Source organism: Prunus persica, chromosome G1, assembly GCF_000346465.2.
Source record: "Prunus persica cultivar Lovell chromosome G1, Prunus_persica_NCBIv2, whole genome shotgun sequence".
NCBI lineage: Eukaryota > Viridiplantae > Streptophyta > Magnoliopsida > Rosales > Rosaceae > Prunus > Prunus persica.
The window spans coordinates 34,229,531-34,247,585 of record NC_034009.1 but is presented as its reverse complement, the minus strand read 5'-3'; the positions used below and the strand labels follow the sequence as shown (position 1 = coordinate 34,247,585).

The window sequence follows — 18,055 nt, the reverse complement described above, 5'->3', positions numbered from 1 at the left end:
GGCTTTTTTAAAAAAAATTTAAATTTATTTTAGATTTAAAAAAGATAATAGGTAATTGTGTTCCATAAAAATATGATCTATTATCTATTTTTTCTTTTAATTTTAATTTTTTAACATGAAAAAGTGTGAATTTACCCTATTACCCTCATTTAATTAATAATTCCAATTCTTAATATTTGCATTAACCAACGGTATTTTCTAGTATTTTGAATGTTTCATCATTCTCTCCCTGTTGCTTTATATATATATTTACATCCAACAGTGAGTGACCACAAATCTCTTGGACCTTTGTAGTCTAAAAGATCAGGACTGTATAGATATATGGATAGAAATCTATAGATAGATATTGATAAAATAAGATCCTATTTTTTTTAAAAAAATTTATATAAGTCTCAAACATACGACTGGTCGTTGCTGCACATTGAGTGTGATAGTGAACAAAATCAATAAATTAAATAAATAAAAAAGTGTTATAAAACTAGAGGGAGAAAATGTAGAGAGAAGTGATATGCTAAAGATAAAGCTTCACCATGTTTATTCCTTTCTAAATCTTTGGTAGAACCACCTATTTATAGGCTTACAAGATAGGAGATTGAATACCATCATTTACAATATACCTATAGGTTACAAGCATTAATTACAAATACTTAGTGCATAGGTTACATAAAATCCAACGGTGGAATATTAAGAGGTATGGTGGTCATCCACCAACTCATGCATTTACAACACTCCCCCTTGGATGTCCACCATACAATGACATTGTTTCCTCATTAAAAACCTTGCTTGGAAAACCCAGTGGGACAAAACCAAAGCGAAGGGAAAAAGAGTAAAACTTTCTTCTAAATCATTGATATGGTGTTGGATGAGCTTATATTGCCTCGTTAAAACCTTGCTAGGAAAAACCCAGTGGGACAAAAACCTAGTCGAAGGGAAAAAGAGTACAACGCGCATCTGCCTTGAATGTAGTAGAATTGGGATGTTCCCCCTGATTAATATCTCTCCTTCTCTGATTTAAGCAATACAAGCAACATTGTCTTCATACATGATCATCTATCACACTATTCAACCTGCTTTTCACTTTTCAAATGATTGAAATCTTTAGGAGTATCAACAACTAATTTAGTAGTTAGAATATGTTACAACAATATCAAATTTGAATTCAAAATACTCAAACTCTTAGTGTTAACTCTTAATTAAGAATATTGTGGTACTTTATATCTTTCAAGAGGTTGCTTCATCCGATATATCTCAAATATTTCATGATCTTTGAGGATTTTCATGTACCATATAGTCTTAATAAATATGCATTTAACACATACTATAAGTTTTGCGTTAAAGTAACAACCGCACTTATAGAAATGTGAATGCATTTACGATGAGATTGGAGACTAAAACCACATGTCTCTCCCAGGAAACCTTATGTCATATTAGTGATCTTATTTCACTTCACAAACACCAATTCGTAACCTTCATACTGAACATTTGTAATTTGGTGTTTGAGTTATAGGTTCAATATCCAACTCTTCTTATTTAGTGATAAATAGAATTGCCTATTTCCATTTTTGGCCAATCACTTAACTTGTCGACATTCATGAAACATGATTTAATATAATCATAGCCCTTGATGATTGTAGTAGCTACTAATAAACCAAATGTATCATCAATTTGTGATCCCACAATTCTTATGTGCATGCACATGCATAATTTATAATCATCTCATTGCTTTGGGGTACCAATGCCTCTTCAGGGGCTTATGTTGTCACTTATGGGACAAACATCTCTTTTACAATGAATTATTTAGAATATGTGGATCATAACCTCCTATAGAGCGTTATTTTTTATAGGGCTTGAATTTTTCAAATAATCTCCATTTCTGAGGAGTTAAGTTTTTAGAACCTATATTTCTGACATGCTTCAGGCATGCATTATATATATAGTCACCATGTTAATGGATTGTGATACGAGAATATCAATCCATGTTAGCATATGTACAACTTATATATGCATTATCTTGATGAGACAAAAGCGGATTGATTCAACACTATTTCACGACGTTCTTTAGGAATTGTCATTTCTCCCCCTAACGGCGGGAAAATTGTCTCAAAATGTAGGAAAATAAACTCACAGTCGTTATCAAATATGTGACCATTTTAGTAGGCACATTCAGTAAAACTAGTGAAGTGATCCATAATTAGATGTTGTATAGGCTCACAAATATCCCCTTGAATTATTTCAGGAAAGATGGCTCAAAGTCAATTTTTGACTGAGATGATCTTATGACAGCTTTTATTTGTGAGCGTTCTTTGTAATGATATTGTTGGACAAGACAATAATTTGAGTCTTTAAACGATGTCCTTACAAATTTATAAAAATCTTATGCATCATTGTGGGACATGGATTGCCAAGATAGTCATGTCACAACATAAAAGTTATTCGGTCAATGAACTTCTAGTTCATGACATCATAATCTTCAACTATAATAGTTGTGTAATATTGGAGCCTCAAGAACTTTTGGTTCATAACATCATAAACTTCCTACCCACAAAAGAAAGTAGGAAGTTTCTCCAATAGACACCTCTGGCTATCAATATTGGGGCGGTAATACAAAACATTACCATTGTAAAACGAAATTAATTAATAACCTAACATAAATAAAATATAATATAATAAAATAAGTAAAGTGGTATAAACAAGGAATAAAATAAATCAATTAAAGATTATGAAATTCCAAGATAATCCAATATTAATGTGGATTCAATATGTAGATAAAACTACAAGTTTAAGAATTGGATTTTCAACCAATTCAGGTTCATATAGGCACAAATAAGTAATGAACTTCAAGTTCATATATAGTATTAAGATCCATGAAAAACTATGAACTTCAGGTTCATATAAATATATATTCGAAACTTCATGTACGAATACGTAGATCTAAATAAATTGAATTAATAGTTGTGCTTTGAACTTCATACTCAAATCGATGTATATGCACTCGAAACTTCTGGTTCAAGTTCTTGACATATGTAGGCCTCATGGAATTCTGATTTTGATTAATACAAAATCGAGGAGTTTTATGTCCTTATGTGCTCTTTAAATTCGCGGAACTTCACGCCCTCAATTATTTGGAATCAAAGAACTTCAGGTTCTGATTCAATCAAAAGGACTCTATATCCTAATCTAGTTATATGATGGGAATCACGGAACTTCGGGCCCCTGATCTTTTGTATAATTCAAACTCATCATAATAATTAAGATCATACTTAAAATTAAATAAACAAACAAATAAAAACAAAAACATGGCATTATATTCATGTGTAATAAGAATAAGAATTTTTTTTCTTAAACAAGCATGATGAAGTCTGATGGTGAGTACAAAGAAACTCTATACCATGTGATGACTCTAGCTTATATAAGAAGAAAGAAAATTCAGAGAAAGAAAACATACCAAGAGCAATGTCGTGCTGATAACGTGTTATAAAACTAGAGGGAGAAAATGTAGAGAGAAGTGATATGCTAAAGATAAAGCTTCACCATGTTTATTCCTTTCTAAATCTTTGGTAGAACCACCTATTTGTAGGCTTACAAGATAGGAGATTGAATACCATCATTTACAATATACCTATAGGTCACAAGCATTAATTACAAATACTTAGTGCATAGGTTACATAAAATCCAACGGTGGAATATTAAGAGGTATGGTGGTCATCCACCAACTCATGCATTTACAACAAAAAGATAATTTTAGGCGTTAGCTGTTGGGCTTGAATTTGTTTGTTTTTTGGGAGTAGGCGTGCACGTTTTCCTTGTTATGGTTTCGCGGGTATGCGTCGTCCTACGTGGACTCGCTGTGCAGGTTGTTTGTGAAAATTACTCGAGAGAGAGAGAGAGAGAGAGAGAGAGAGAGAGAGAGATTGCAATGGGAGCCACAGCTGAGTTGACGCATCAATCAATTGTTTTAGTTTTGGACGCATGTGGATGTGGAGTGCATTTTTTATGTGATGCCCACCAGATTTCTAGTAAAACCCATCCAGCACGTTGAGTAATTTTACATATTTAATTATTTTTTAAATAAGATTGGGTCATTAAAAAAATGGGTTTAGCTAGTCTTGGAGATGCTCTAAAAAATTCACCAAAATTCGTTTTTTTTTTTTTTTAAAATATTGTGTCCATTATTTCAATAACTGGAGGATTAGGTGTTACTAGACCGAATAGTTATTGGTATCAAATTTCTTATTTGTATATAGGGAAATTTACATAAACACTATATGAACTTTTAATTATGTGTATTGTTATCATCTGAATTTTTAAATTTAACTATTAATTATCTGAATTTTATAAAGTGTTACAATTAACCACCTATGACTAACTCCGTTAAAATTTTCAGTAAGCTCCCATTGAAGGTAATTTATTATTCTCAGGCGAAGAGAAAGAACAAACAACGAAATTGTAGTAGGAAATGGGGGGCAACGAAACTTCTTTGATCCTTTTCCCTTGTTATGTATTCAGATAAATTCAAGTATGACAAATCAATGAAATGCTCAAATAAGTATTGTTAAATCAAGTCGTATATGATATTTTTTGAAAATAATTTTGTCAATTCACTATAACTATATTATAAATTTAAAACAAAAATAAAACAAAACAAATTATTCGGAGACCTCCACAATCCCTTCTAAGTTCCAACACCTTTCTCCCCCACTGCCCAGCAACCCAATCCCCCCTCCCCACTCCATATCTCTCTCCCCACCGAATTCAATTTTAACATGGTTATGCATGCACGAGTTTTTTTTTTTGAAAATTTTATTATATCCCTAGACTTCAATAAATTAGTACGTAAGATTATTAATCACAACCAAACTCTTTTATACAACCAACATATTTATACCTTGAGAGAGCTACCAAGTTCTTCATCAATGTAGTAATGACCACTCTATAATGTCTTTCACCAATCCAAACCATCTATTTTGTAGATAATTATTCAAATATCATTTATACAAAAAATCATTTGAATCCAATATTATTTGACCACTCAATTCAGTTATTGAAATTTTAGTACTTTCTTGAAGCACATTGTTCATTGATTTTGTATGATACAATTGGATGTCAAAATAATTTCTGATTCATCTAATTTTTTGCATGGATGATCTATGAATATAGACTTAAAAAATAGATGGTTTGGATTGTTGAAAGGGTGTCATCAAATAAAATAATAATTCAAACCATCTATTTGTTGAAAGGATTGCGAAACCATCAAACCATCTATTCTTGTCATTAAATAAAATAAAATAATAATTTATTTTAAAGATACCTCAATAAAAGGAGATTGTATATATATATATATATATGCGGAGGGTGAGGGTTGGCAGACCTAGGAATTTGTATGCCGATGTGCAATTTTGGCAAGGATTTAAATATAAAAAAACAAGGGCATTGCACAACAACACAACGCAGTGCAACAACAAACGGACTTCGTTTAAGCTTTTCTTAAAACACCTAGAGCGCACCTCCTAGGTTGACTTGAGGTGCAATATGCAACACCTATAATAATTTTTCCGGCGAAAGGAGGTGGGTCTGTCATTGGCTGCTGGACAATGGAGGAGAAATGTGGAAAGGGGTCGTTGGATAATTCGGTTGGTTTGTTTTTAAATTATATTACACATGTGACTTGACTTAATGGAAATATTAACGGAGTTAGACGTATGTGGTAAATTATAACACATTATAAAGTTAAGATAATTAATAATATAAATTAAAAATTCACCTGATAAATATGCACAATGCCTAAAAATTTATGTGGTATTTATTTAAATTCTCCTTCTATATCATTTTCATCAATGTACATGAATGAAATTTTGACTCAGTATACTATAAAATTTCATTAAGTGATTAGTTTATAACCGGCACAAGTACCGGTTTGTGGACTTTATAACTTGCCTAAATTGAAGAAGAAAATTAATATATATATATATATAATAGCATTTCATTTCATTTTAACTTGGCACAAATACTCTTATTATTTTCTTCTAAATTTATGGTAAATTAAATCCATTTCTTAGATCACCTTCTAACCTTAAATTCTTATTTGACTTTCCTTTTCTCTTGTGTGGTCGCCTCCTCCACCCAATTTATAAAATCAACGCATATCACGGTGTGCATCTTAACATCTCCATTTTCACGTTCTTCACTCTCATCTATCTTATTTTAGTCCAAATTTCTCATCCCAACCTCTTTATTTGATTTATCAAGCCTCCAACTCTCACGGATTCTCTAATCTCCATCGTATTATTTAGCATTTCCTCGATACTTTCGTTGATTTTGGTGCCCTGGCTTCGTCAGGGAGGGGTATTTCATCATCGACAAAAGACGTGTTATGGTCTTTACATTCCTAATGGGACAATACTTGCCAGGTATTTAGACTCAGCGAAAGACATGGCATTGATAAATTATGTTTGGCATGTGGAAGAAGCATTGAAGGAGCGTGATGATTTCCAAACATGTTTTAGGCTAACGCGAATGACATTATTGCTTGCTTGGCTAACCCTGGATTGTCAACTCCCTAACAAGCAAAGAATATGATGAATCCTAAACTTCGAATATGCAAAATTATAAGTTACGTAATTATAAATTTTCGGATGCTTAAAATAAGAAAACTATCATGAGCAAAGAAGTCGTCTTCAAAGAGGTAATTTATAGTTTATGAATGTTAAACAATTGGTTGTAGTTTGAGAAATACTTGGACCGATATCTCCTTATTACTCCCTCCTTAGGCAAAAGAGGCAATACATACATTTAGTCAAAATAATTGCCTAAATTATTATGTATCATTTTTTCATTCTAAGAGCATCCACAATGATACTCTTTATTTCTTAGTTAAAATTTAATTAAAAATATAAGAAAATTATTTTAAGAGCTCTCTAAAAAATTTCAACTATAACCATACTTCATAATTTAGAGAGTCATAAATGCTATAACTCTTTTTTGATTGGTCCATCTCTATTAAAAAATAAAAAATAAAATAGTTAGCATTAAATAAAGATTTGAAATACTCATTAAATAAAGCAGCATTAAATTATAGGGAGCCGTTGTGAGTCATTTCTTTCTCTTCAGATTTAGGAGCTTCTAGATGACTCCCTATTTTAGGAAGTGGATAGAGAACGTGATTGGAGTTGCATTTTTACAATTCCTACATAAAATTTGTCTAAAAAAGTGATTTAAGAAATTTATTATAGATGCTCTAATTTTATAGTCACGAAATTTGGAAAAACAACAAAAAGGAACAATTTTGGATAAATAAAAAAAAATTAAAATAATAGAAAGAACATTATCTCACGCTCTTTTTCTGTTTCCCTCTCTCTCTCTCTCTCTCCACCCCAATATTACGTGGCACAGCATCTTAATCCATGAACAATTTCCCACCACTCCCACCACTCCCACCACCGCCGTTTCACATCACTGAAACGGAAACAACCAACTCATCAGCTCTCTCACTCAGCGTCGTCCCGTCCCAAGGAATTTAATTCCCTTCTTTCTTCCTCACTTCCCAATGTAGTGGGCGAATAATAATCCCAACTTCCATATGTTCCTTGCTCCAACACTTCCACTGCAATTTCCTAATCCCATCGCCATTGGCATCTCCCCTAATATTCCCGAATCCGATTCTCTCTCACTTACTCCTCATCCTCTCCCCAAATGCCTATTTAAATCAATCATGCGAATTCCCAAGAAACCCGCTTCCTTCTGCCTCGCTTTGTTTTCACCTGACCTCTCCACTTCCCCTTCCTCTCTCTCTCCCCCCTTTCGCTTCACTTCCGCCATTCTCAGGAAATCAGATCGCTCCCGCTCTCCTGGAAAAAGAAAAGGCATTCATACCGTAGGTTCGTGTTTGCTCATGACCTCTTTTTCCTTTTTCTTTCTCGTTTCGTTCTGAGCTGAACCAGTTGTGTAACTGATAAGTGTGAATTTGAGGTGTGGTTAAGCTCTTGGTTGATTGTTGTTTTTTGCTTCTTAGTTGTCGACGTGAAACTTTTTGGGAGTTAGTAGTAGGTAGATAGGGTTATAAGTACTGGGTTGTGTTGTGTGGGGGGTATGTACTGAGAGCACAGAGCTTTTCTTTAATTGAGAAATTGGATTTTTAGGTGTCTCTTGGAGCGTAGCTTGGAGGATTCTTAGAGTTGGAACTTAGCCTGGTGCACTGTGCTGCTCTTTTGTTTGGCACTTCAGGTAAGATGTCTGGGTTCTTTGATTATAGGAAATAGGGTCTATTCTTTTTCTTATTTATCTTCATTTTCTGTAAGAAAGAAAACGAGTTTTAGTTTGGGAAGTTTTCAAAATAGGTCAAGTAAAGAACGAGGGATAATGGGGACTCTCCTTTACTTTGATTCTTGAACACACAACAGCTTGTGAAATATCGCAACTGCCCCTTTCATTCACAGTGTTTGCATGTCTATGATGTTTTATGTATGACGCCTTCTAAGTAAGTACTGTATTTAGTCATAATCTATAATATAGTAGTACCTCATTTAGTTAAATGCAAATATGATAATTCTCAGTCACCATTAGAAGCTCTAAATTTTGCTCTACTGCTAAACTTTGTCAGGAAGTAGTCCATTGCATGCCAGCTATTCAATGGAAAAAGGCTACGAGACTGCTGTAGGAGGTGACAACTCTTCACGTTTTTCACATATGGGTTCCAGTGATGGTGGTCAACAGCCATGTGTATGGTCATCTCCCCAAGGAGGATGTAAAATTGACATAAGAAAGCAGATCTTCTGCAACAGATCGTTGAATATGAAGAGTATTCTTGCAGTAGGGTTTGATATGGATTACACATTGGCACAATACAAGCCTGAAACCTTTGAGTCTCTTGCATATGATGGAACTATCCGGAAATTGGTGTATGATTTAGGATACCCACGTGAGGTTTGTCTGTTTTATCATATGTTCCTTCCGTTTCAGGAAGAAATTGATGTTGCTGACATTTAACATATTCAATCATTTTGGTTTCATATTTCAAATAACCCAGTAATGTTTTCTTTGTTATGTGCCATTTTTTTAAACACTTAGCAAACATTTTTTTACTACCTTTCTAGAATGAGCAATACCTAGTATGCTGATTAATAATAATTACCTGATGTAGTTGCTGGATTGGTCCTTTGATTGGACATATATGGTCAGAGGCTTGGTTCTGGATAAGAAAAGAGGAAACATCTTGAAGGTAATCCGGTTGATTTATTTATTATTATTATTTTTTTGCAGATTATGTGTTTTGATGTTTGTTTTTTGTCAGTCCAAGTTAGGTTGGATTTCTGTTCTTTCTTGTTTACATGAATCTATGCGTGAAATATTTGTAATTATGGTTGTGCAGATGGATCGGCATAAGTATGTGAAAGTTGCCTACCATGGATTCAAAGAGTTGTCTAAGGAAGATAAAGTTGGCACCTATGGAAATACCTTAATACGGGATTCCTTTGATGAGCCTGATTATGCTCTCATTGATACCCTCTTTTCTTTAGCTGAAGCTTACCTATTTGCTCAATTGGTAGACTTTAAAGACAAAAATCTGGAAAAAATTCCGAAGGGTGCCGAGTAAGAATACGACTTGCTATATGGATGATAAACTTCTGCTATATCAATATTTATTCTGTTATTTTCCTTTTCAGTTACTCTGTTATGTATAAGGATGTTCGAGCTGCAGTTGATTTGTGCCACCGTGATGGAACTTTAAAGCAAATGGTAGCAAAAGACCCTAAAAGGTAAGGATAAACATTATTTATTAGTTTCACATAATACTAATCTATCCATAATGGAAAGTAAAACAATCTTACTTGGTCTGCATGCTTATTGATACAAGGTATATTAATGAAGATACAACCATAGTTCCCATGCTCAAAATGCTGAGAGATTCTGGCCGTGCTACTTTTTTGGTGACAAACAGGTATTTTTGCTTCTTTTAAGTTTCAATTTTATGTGCTATTTTTAAAAGAAAAAGTTTCAATTTTGTTTAATTTAATTTGAAAATATTTCATATATTATTGCTGATAATTGATAATCACACTTTTTTTTTATTTTAAAAATTACTTCTTACAGTTTATGGGACTACACGAACATAGTAATGAATTTCCTCTGTGGGTCACGCACATTAGATGGTGGTAGAAAATGCAATTTTGACTGGCTTCAATACTTTGATGTTGTCATCACTGGCAGGTCATGTTTTTTCCTTTTCCTCAAATCTTACTTAGTTATTGTTCTTTAGCACTATATTACCATTCAATTTATTAAGTCTTCAATTGAAGAATGCTATTGTAGATTTCAATTGCCCTACCCTTTGACATACTATAGCTTTTTTTATTTATGTTGTTTATACTCGTGTTCATAATCATTTAAATCATGGTCCTCCATTTCGTCCTATCCTAGGCCATTTCATTTTTCACTTCCACACTGATATAAGTTACTATATACAGTTTAGCATCTATATCCTAGTTACTTTCTTTATACTAACCATTGAAAGCTGTTGCCTATACAGTGCAAAGCCAAGCTTCTTCCATGAAGGTAATCGTGCTAATCTGTTTGAGGTTGATCATGAGTCTGGGATGCTACTTAATACTGATAATGGTTCTCCTATGGCTCAGGTTGGTATGCTAGTTTTGTTAGTTCATGTCTAGCACATTATGTATTCCCTTGTTTTATCTAGTTTTAATAATTAATTTATATTTTTATAAAAAGGTTGGAAGTTCTTCACCTAGATTATCACTGAAGGGAGTTAAGGCTTGTAGAGTTTTTCAGGTACTCTTCTAAATATATCTAGTGCATCATAGAACCATATTAAGAGCTTAATCTGAATTGCTTTAAATCTTTGTCTTCTATATACAAGTATTCCATTTTATTTTATTTTTTGCTGATTAATTACTATGTTTTGTTTTTTTTTTAATCCGAGTAAAAATGCCTTTGGCCTTGTTTCAGGGAGGCAGTGTTGGTCATCTTCATAAACTGCTTTCAATTGAGTCAAGTTCACAGGTGAACTATTCTTTCCTGAAGCTGTAGTGAATTTCATTATAGATGGTTGACATTTTCTTTTGCTTTGATTATTGAGATCAATGCTGTGTCGTCCCATTTTGAAGTTGGATTCTTGGGTCTAATACCTTGCACATTTTTAGTAGGTTCTCTATGTTGGTGATCATATATATGGAGATATTTTGCGCAGCAAAAAGGTTCTTGGTATTAAATCTTCTAATTTCCCTTCTTTTTGATATTCAGTTATCTTATGTGTCAACTTTTTAGACAATGTATATTTTCTCTTTCTTTTATTTTCTTTCTCCTAATGTGATTGTCTTTGTCCTCTTTTTTTGTCTTTATGAGCAGGGTGGAGAACAATGCTTGTTGTTCCAGAGCTAGAGAGGGAGGTCGAACTCCTATGGGAATTGAGAGATACACGCAAGGTCTTTTTTAAACTTCGTGTTAAACTGCTTTAATTATGGGAGGTTTCATAATAAACAAGCGTTAGTAGAATGTAACTTGCATGCAATGGTTTCATACAGCAACTTCGAAAGTTGAGGAATGAACGCGATCTCATTGAGGACAAAATACATCATTTAAAGTGGTCTCTGAAGTCAGTATCTATCTAGATGGCCATAATGCTTTTCTTTTTCCTTTTTTTCCTTTTTGGGGAAATATTTACACAGAAGTGAGGTTGCTTTGTTCAGATTTGAAGATACCAGTGCTGACGAGAAGCAAAAACTATCTTCTGAATACAATGCTTTGGAGGTTAGGCTGTTAACCTGTGAAGCTAAATTTATTTCAGTCACTTAAATATGTGCTTAACTGTTGTGGATCTTGTATTAATTATTCCTTAATGGTTTAATTTTATAGTCTGAAAGAGATCGAGTTCGGATCACTCATCAAGATGCACAACGAGAATGTCACAAAATGGTAGTGATTCTCTTGTACAACACGAACCATGCTTCCTAGTTCCTGGGCTTTAGTCCAGTGTCATGTAATTCCGTTGAATTTGGTATCAAGAATTTTGAATTTTTAGTTTGCTTGCCTATAACTGCAGTTTCACAAGATTTGGGGACAACTCATGAAGACTGGTTATCAGAACTCTCGCTTTGCTCATCAGGTGAGGTGTAACCTTGCCTTTGCATTATGCGAAATAAAAATCGTTGAACATTGACTTTTTAAAAATAGATAAATTCTATTTAACCTTCATCCCTTCTCATAAATTGTATTTAATTTTTGGAATATTGCTCTCAATCTTGGGTGTTCGTAATGCAGGTTGAGAGATTTGCCTGCCTTTATACTAGCCAAGTTTCCAACTTGAGCCTCTACTCCCCAGACAAATACTACAGACCCAGTGAAGACTACATGCCCCATGAATTCGATATTATTCCCTTGTGAAACATTTTGAGAAGACGAAGAAGAGGCAAGCATTTTAGGGAGGAGCATAGTTAGTTGTTCGGCTTTGGGAAGCATCAAAACAGAGCTTGTACAAAGCTTATTTCCCCCCATAAATGATTTGCTTCAATAGAATTAACCGTAAATCAAGTGCTTAAGCAATGTACTTTCGTTGCCCCTAAAGTGGTACAAACTATTTTCGACCGTTAAGGTGGTGATTGCTATGGATGCCTAGTTTCTTGCGTTTTACAACTAAATATCAATTTCATTTGGAATATTTTATATTATTTCCAGATGATGTATCGTTGATTAATGATTAATGATTTTTTTATTCTTTCTTCAAATTTTGACGACTGAAATTTGATTTCTGGTCAGGAAAATTGTCCCAAGAAGAATTTCCCATGATCTTTAACAAATTTTGTACTCCATTCTTGGGAAATTTTTTAAGAAGCATCAATTACAGAGACTTTGCAGCTTGTTTTCTACAATTAACAAGCTCTAATATGAATAAGAATCTGTCTCAACTTAATGGATCAACTTGATGTTACATTTACATTTACGCCAGATGAACATCAAACCAGATGCCTCATGAACCCAGTTGCCAAGTAATGAAACTGGTGGTTCAGCACTCTTTCGATTAATGTTCTTCTTGCCTCTCGAGATCTTGCATTTCAATCGGCTCAGGGAAAATTTCATTTGATAACCTTTTACGGGAAGCGGAAGACTCATTTCCACCTACTAGCCCCGGCTGTTTTACGCTACTGATGCTCTCTCTGTTTGCATGGCCGGGAACAGTGGCACTCTCCGATGAGCTGTGCCGCCAGCTACCGAAGAAAGCAGCGCTCCAGGATCTTCTAGATGAAGTTGTCCGCAGCCTTGCAGAGCTCGAACTATCTTCCCTCACCACTTTTAGAGGGTTTTCCAACGCTTTAAGGATATATCTCATCAGGGGACGCTTGGAAGCCTTGGGGTTAAGGCAGGACCTAGCCACGATTGCCATGGCCCATACCTCTTCCAGTAGATCATCATCTACTATCAGAGATGGGTCAAGAATCTTATTAACCAGTTCCTTGTCATATATGCTGATGTAACGCACAGTGTGATCCAGCCACTCTCTTGTTGATGCATCATCTGATTTGCTGATGCCAAGTTTACCCGTCACAAGCTCAAGCAAAACCTTCCCGAAACAGTAGACATCGTAAGTGCAAGCCACCGATGATGAGGCTGTCCACAAACAAAGAAACGAAACAAGTTAATCTACTGAAAGAGAAGAATCTAGCTTTGCTTCAGATGGGGAGAGGGGAAGAAGATAAAAGGAATGAAAACTTGCAGAAAAAAGTTTCGAGTAGATACCAGAAGGGGTTTGTTCAGAAGTTCTGCACAAGACAGACAAGACAGAAAGGAATGAGAAACAAAACAGATAAAAATATCCCTGACTGAACTATAATTTGATGAAAAATGCCGAAGATCATATGAATGCAGGGCAACTCATAAATGAATGAGCACTTACTGTTGTTTCCGCAACAACCTCGTGATCACATTTTGGTTAGCATCCCCTTGAACACGGACCTCACTCAAGCTTCCAAGTCGGACCTCAAATTTATCATCGAGAAGTATACTGCTTGCTTGAACATCCCTTCAACCACCAAAAAATAACTTTTTAATTACTTATTCAACTAAATAAACTAAACTGAAATTTGCAAATACAGAAAAATTAAATATGAAGTACAAGCTATAGTAAGTATGGGAACTAAAGTCTTGAATGAGGGGTACCAAGGGGGCATAACATGGCTTACAATCAACCACAAGGCATGATTTGCCCTCAGTTTCAGCAATAGTTGTAGTTGTAATCATAAACCAGAATCACAAAATCTTTATTTAGCTATTAATAACTTGAGGTGAAATGTTTTTATTGGCTATAAGGACTCCAAATCACTATGATTAAGGACTATAAGATGTCAGATCAAAAGGAAATCAGCAACGGTTGACATAGTTAGAATGAACAGAGAACAAGAATAGCTGAAAGCAAGTTCAGAAATACCTGTGAACAAGGGGTGGGCTGCACTCATGATGTAGGTAAGCTAGGACTTCAGCTGCTCCAATTGCAATTTTTAATCTTGTAATCCAATCCAGGGACTTTAAATTGCCATCTTCTGAATCGGTAACTCTGTGCAAGGAACTAGCCAAGTCTCGATTTGGCATGTATTTGTAAACCAGAAACTTCTCGCTCTCGTGCTCCAAGCAGTACCCCAAAAGTGGCACCAATCTTGTATGTGAAACCTTGTTGAATAAATCCATTTCTAGCACATAGGATTCTTTCTTGACGCAATGCAAATCTACCCTTTTGATTACTACAGGTGTTCCACTCACCAAGGACCCCAGGTATATGTCTCCAGAGTGTCCATGCTCTAAAAGATTTGCTTCACTAAAATCTCTAGTGAATTGGAGAATCTGCTCATATGTAAATGAATCTCCTCGGCCTGATACATAGATGAGATCTTTGGGGATTGAAGGGCCATCTCCATCCGGAACAGGCCCGACATTTGCACTTTCTCGTTGATTTGTGCTTTTATTGCACATTTTCAGGAGCACTACCAGAACTAGTACCAAAATCCCAATGAAGCCAAGTCCGCCAAATATCCCAACCAGTATAAATATTAATCGTTTCCTGTTCGAGTCAGGTTGAAGGAAAGGTGGCTGAGTTGGTTCTAGGGCCCCAAAATCATCGAACGTAAGTCTCTTCCGTTCATAAAACTGTCTACAATCCTGCAAACTCCTTTGATTTGGTACCATCTGAAGGCAATTTCTAGCAAGAGTACCATTGCTTTGACTATCTTCTAGTACCTTGCCTTGCAAATAGTTAGTAGACAAATCGATTGAACCAAATTTCCAAAGAGGAAAAGTCAGATTTCCGTATAAGAGATTATAAGAGAGGTTGAACACGGCACCACTAACACTAGCATTTGGGCCCAGGCTCGGCAGAGTTCCTGTAAAATCGTTGCTGGAGACATCTAGAAAGCGCAAACTGGGAAGTGACCACAATGCACCAGGAAGAGCACCATCAAACTTATTCCGACTCAGAACTAGAACTTGTAGCTGAACAAGAGTTGAAAACAAACCCTCTGACAGTGGACCTTCTAGATCATTATCTCCAATCTCCATCTTCCTCAAACTCCTCAACCCTCTCAATTCCACAGGAAATGACCCAGACAACGAATTGTTGCTAAGATCAAGCTCAAGCAACTGGGAAAGGTTACCAAACTGAACTGGAATGGAATCAGTGAGACTATTATCAGCTAGGTTCAAGAATTGAAGTCTGGTAAGGCTACCTAAACCTGATGGAATTTGCCCAGACAAGAAATTTGAAGAAAGGTCAAGCCTTGTAAGATTTCCAAGAGAGGCAAAGGACGGTATTGACCCAGTAAGTGAATTACGCGAAAGATCAAGATTCACCAACCCTGCTATGTTTCCCAGTGCAGAAGGTATAATACCAGTAATATCATTGCCAGATAAATACAAAGTATTAAGCTTGCTCAAATTACCAAGCGACTGAGGTATAGGACCAATGACTGAAGCAGACCTAAGATCAAGCATTTGGAGAGCACTAAGTCTTTGGCCAAACCAGTCGGGTATAGTCCCGGGAAGCACAAAGCCAGAGGCGTTGAAAGTAGCCAAGAAGGTGAAATTGGCCAATGAATCTACGGCGAACCGGGGGTTCCTCCGGCCAAGTCTGGTTCGCCTTAAACCGGACACCGTGATCCCAATAACGTTGCCGTTCTTGCATGTAACTCCGGTCCAGGACGAGCAAGGGTCAGCTTTTATGGGCCAGTCTTTGCTTCTGAGACCCAACGACGACCGGAGGTCTAGTAACGCCGACCGTTGTACGCTGGAGCTTAAAGAACCTTGCTGGGCAAAACCGCTCTGAATCAAGAACAAGATTAGCGCTACTGCAAAGGCGCCAACTTGGGTTCTCACTCCCATTGCTGTTTCAGTTTGTGACAATACATAGAACAGTTTCATGATGGTCAATGGAGATTCTTCTTGGTCATCTCTGGGATTGTTCTTTTCTCTACCAAAGAATGAAAATTTAAGCAATACAAAAATTATCCAATAAACAAAATGGCAAATTTCTTTCTGTTTTGTGCTCTGTGGAACTGAACAAAAAATAAAAGGGAAAATTCTTACTCAGCTCCAGTCACGAGCTTTGAGTCTGCATTCTTGAAACGCCAGCGCCTAAACCCAAGTTGCTCACCGAAACCCAACCCACGTTATAATAATAAAAATGGGAATATGATGACTAATAAGCTTTTGATTAGAGAGAGAAACTTAAGAGGAGTTTCTAAAAGAGAGTGGCACGGGCAGAGGCAGTAGAGATTTTGAGAAGCAAAAAAGAAGGTAAAACATTTAATGACAGCAGTGAAGACTGTGCCCAACTAACCACCGAGCCTGCACTAAGTCATTTTCAGACTCACCGGAGCCATTAATGAAGCCATGACTATGGTTGCTATATCCAGTGGGATAGTTATGGCTATGGAGGTGTGGTTGAAATGGGTTTTGGAAAACTGCATCTGCCTGCACCAAGAAGGCTATGAGGTTAATTTGGGCAAACTTCTTCTAGTTTTCTTCTGTGATGGTTTTTGGTTGACTTGACAAATTACTGTTTTGGTCTTTGTGCTTGGATTGGGACTCTGTGTTTGGAGGGAGATCAACAGATCATTATCTCTGCATGACATGTTTATCACTTTTATCAGACAAATCAATTTTGAAAGGGCTGTCTGATAAGCTCTGATTTTTCTTTTCTTTGTTTTTTGGTTTCTCTTTTCTCTAGAGGAATTATTGATTGGCATGACAACGCCAAACCATGAGGGACTCATCATTTTAATATTTTGGCACCGTTAGGAGCCTCATGTTACATAAGATTCCCATATAATATTATTGGCCAAATAAAAATAATAATAATAGGAATGGTTCCCGGTATAAATTGTAATGCATGAAAATTATGATCCTCCTTCTAAATTCCAATTCAGATAAGGTCAGATAAGTCCTTTTCTTTCTTTTAAAAGGGACTTTTCTTTTATGTCGTTTTATTAGAATGATATGACATTATGTTGAACAATTTAATTATTATTTTTTTGGTTAAGGAGGGTATGGGTTGTATTCTTCTCGTGTATTCTCAGATTTTTGGTTTCATACATGAATATTACTTAATACGTTATTTTTGTATTGGGTGAATCATTTGATTTCATATGAGAAACAAACACATTAATAAATTTAAATTTCACAACCAACAAGCTCTTCGTATAATAATACTAAGTCCCAAATTTTGAATCCCAAAATAAAAATCTAAAGATTCATAGTAGTTAATTATTAGCAGACACGTATACATAATACATAGGTAGAGGTGTTCTTCTCCCGCCAAACCCAGAACATTATAGAGTACGCAAGAGAAGACCAAGACTTTTAACACCTGAATTGTCACTAACCCCTGATTTGATTGGTCCTCAACTTGATTTAGCAATTATGGATCAAAATAGACTTGAATATTCTGTGATTATTTATGTACAACGTATAAAATTAAAACTCGGCAAACCGTCCAGACGGAAAATACAAATTTGAGTTTGATAAAAGCAAAAAGAGATAAATTTGACTGGGGCCAAGCCATAAG

General features: G+C 35.4%; 2 protein-coding genes across 4 annotated transcripts; one reads left to right on the top strand and one right to left on the bottom strand.

Moving 5' to 3' along the window:
• LOC18788463 (5'-nucleotidase domain-containing protein 4) lies at window positions 7,577-12,699 on the top strand. Of its 3 annotated transcripts, XM_020562449.1 has the most exons (19): window positions 7,758-7,874; window positions 8,136-8,220; window positions 8,334-8,473; window positions 8,597-8,919; window positions 9,137-9,214; window positions 9,365-9,585; window positions 9,660-9,752; window positions 9,851-9,934; window positions 10,087-10,203; window positions 10,523-10,628; window positions 10,723-10,782; window positions 10,960-11,013; window positions 11,157-11,214; window positions 11,359-11,435; window positions 11,535-11,605; window positions 11,700-11,760; window positions 11,866-11,925; window positions 12,053-12,115; window positions 12,271-12,512. In XM_020562449.1, exons 4-19 carry the CDS (start codon window positions 8,626-8,628, stop codon window positions 12,391-12,393), a joined length of 1,620 nt encoding a protein of 539 aa, XP_020418038.1. In that variant the 5' UTR covers window positions 7,758-7,874; window positions 8,136-8,220; window positions 8,334-8,473; window positions 8,597-8,625; the 3' UTR covers window positions 12,394-12,512. The 3 variants fall into 3 exon arrangements, with proteins under 3 accessions (XP_007222816.2, XP_020418038.1, XP_020418034.1); XM_020562445.1 differs by lacking the exon at window positions 8,334-8,473; XM_007222754.2 differs by lacking the exons at window positions 8,136-8,220; window positions 8,334-8,473 and having other exon boundaries at window positions 7,577-7,874; window positions 12,271-12,699.
• Window positions 12,798-17,280, bottom strand: LOC18791798 (probable LRR receptor-like serine/threonine-protein kinase At2g16250). The gene is made up of 5 exons (XM_020562433.1): window positions 16,576-17,280; window positions 14,432-16,459; window positions 13,901-14,026; window positions 13,744-13,766; window positions 12,798-13,614 (listed from the first exon to the last, which is right to left on the bottom strand). The coding sequence occupies exons 2-5, from the start codon at window positions 16,408-16,410 to the stop codon at window positions 13,028-13,030; spliced, it is 2,715 nt and encodes a 904-aa protein (XP_020418022.1). The 5' UTR covers window positions 16,411-16,459; window positions 16,576-17,280; the 3' UTR covers window positions 12,798-13,027.

What these genes read in the sequence shown, in the direction of transcription:
- LOC18788463 (XM_007222754.2), top strand. Translation starts at nt 7,577, where the DNA reads ATGTTCCTTGCTCCAACACTTCCACTGCAATTTCCTAATCCCATCGCC. An exon ending in GATGTTGTCATCACTGGCAG is followed by an intron (nt 10,204 to 10,522) that starts GTCATGTTTTTT and finishes TTGCCTATACAG; the next exon opens with TGCAAAGCCAAGCTTCTTCC. An exon ending in AGGCTTGTAGAGTTTTTCAG is followed by an intron (nt 10,783 to 10,959) that starts GTACTCTTCTAA and finishes GCCTTGTTTCAG; the next exon opens with GGAGGCAGTGTTGGTCATCT.
- LOC18791798 (XM_020562433.1), bottom strand. Translation starts at nt 16,410, where the DNA reads ATGAAACTGTTCTATGTATTGTCACAAACTGAAACAGCAATGGGAGTG. An exon ending in AGCCCACCCCTTGTTCACAG is followed by an intron (nt 14,027 to 14,431) that starts GTATTTCTGAAC and finishes TGGTGGTTGAAG; the next exon opens with GGATGTTCAAGCAAGCAGTA. An exon ending in TTCTGAACAAACCCCTTCTG is followed by an intron (nt 13,615 to 13,743) that starts GTATCTACTCGA and finishes GTTTGTGGACAG; the next exon opens with CCTCATCATCGGTGGCTTGC.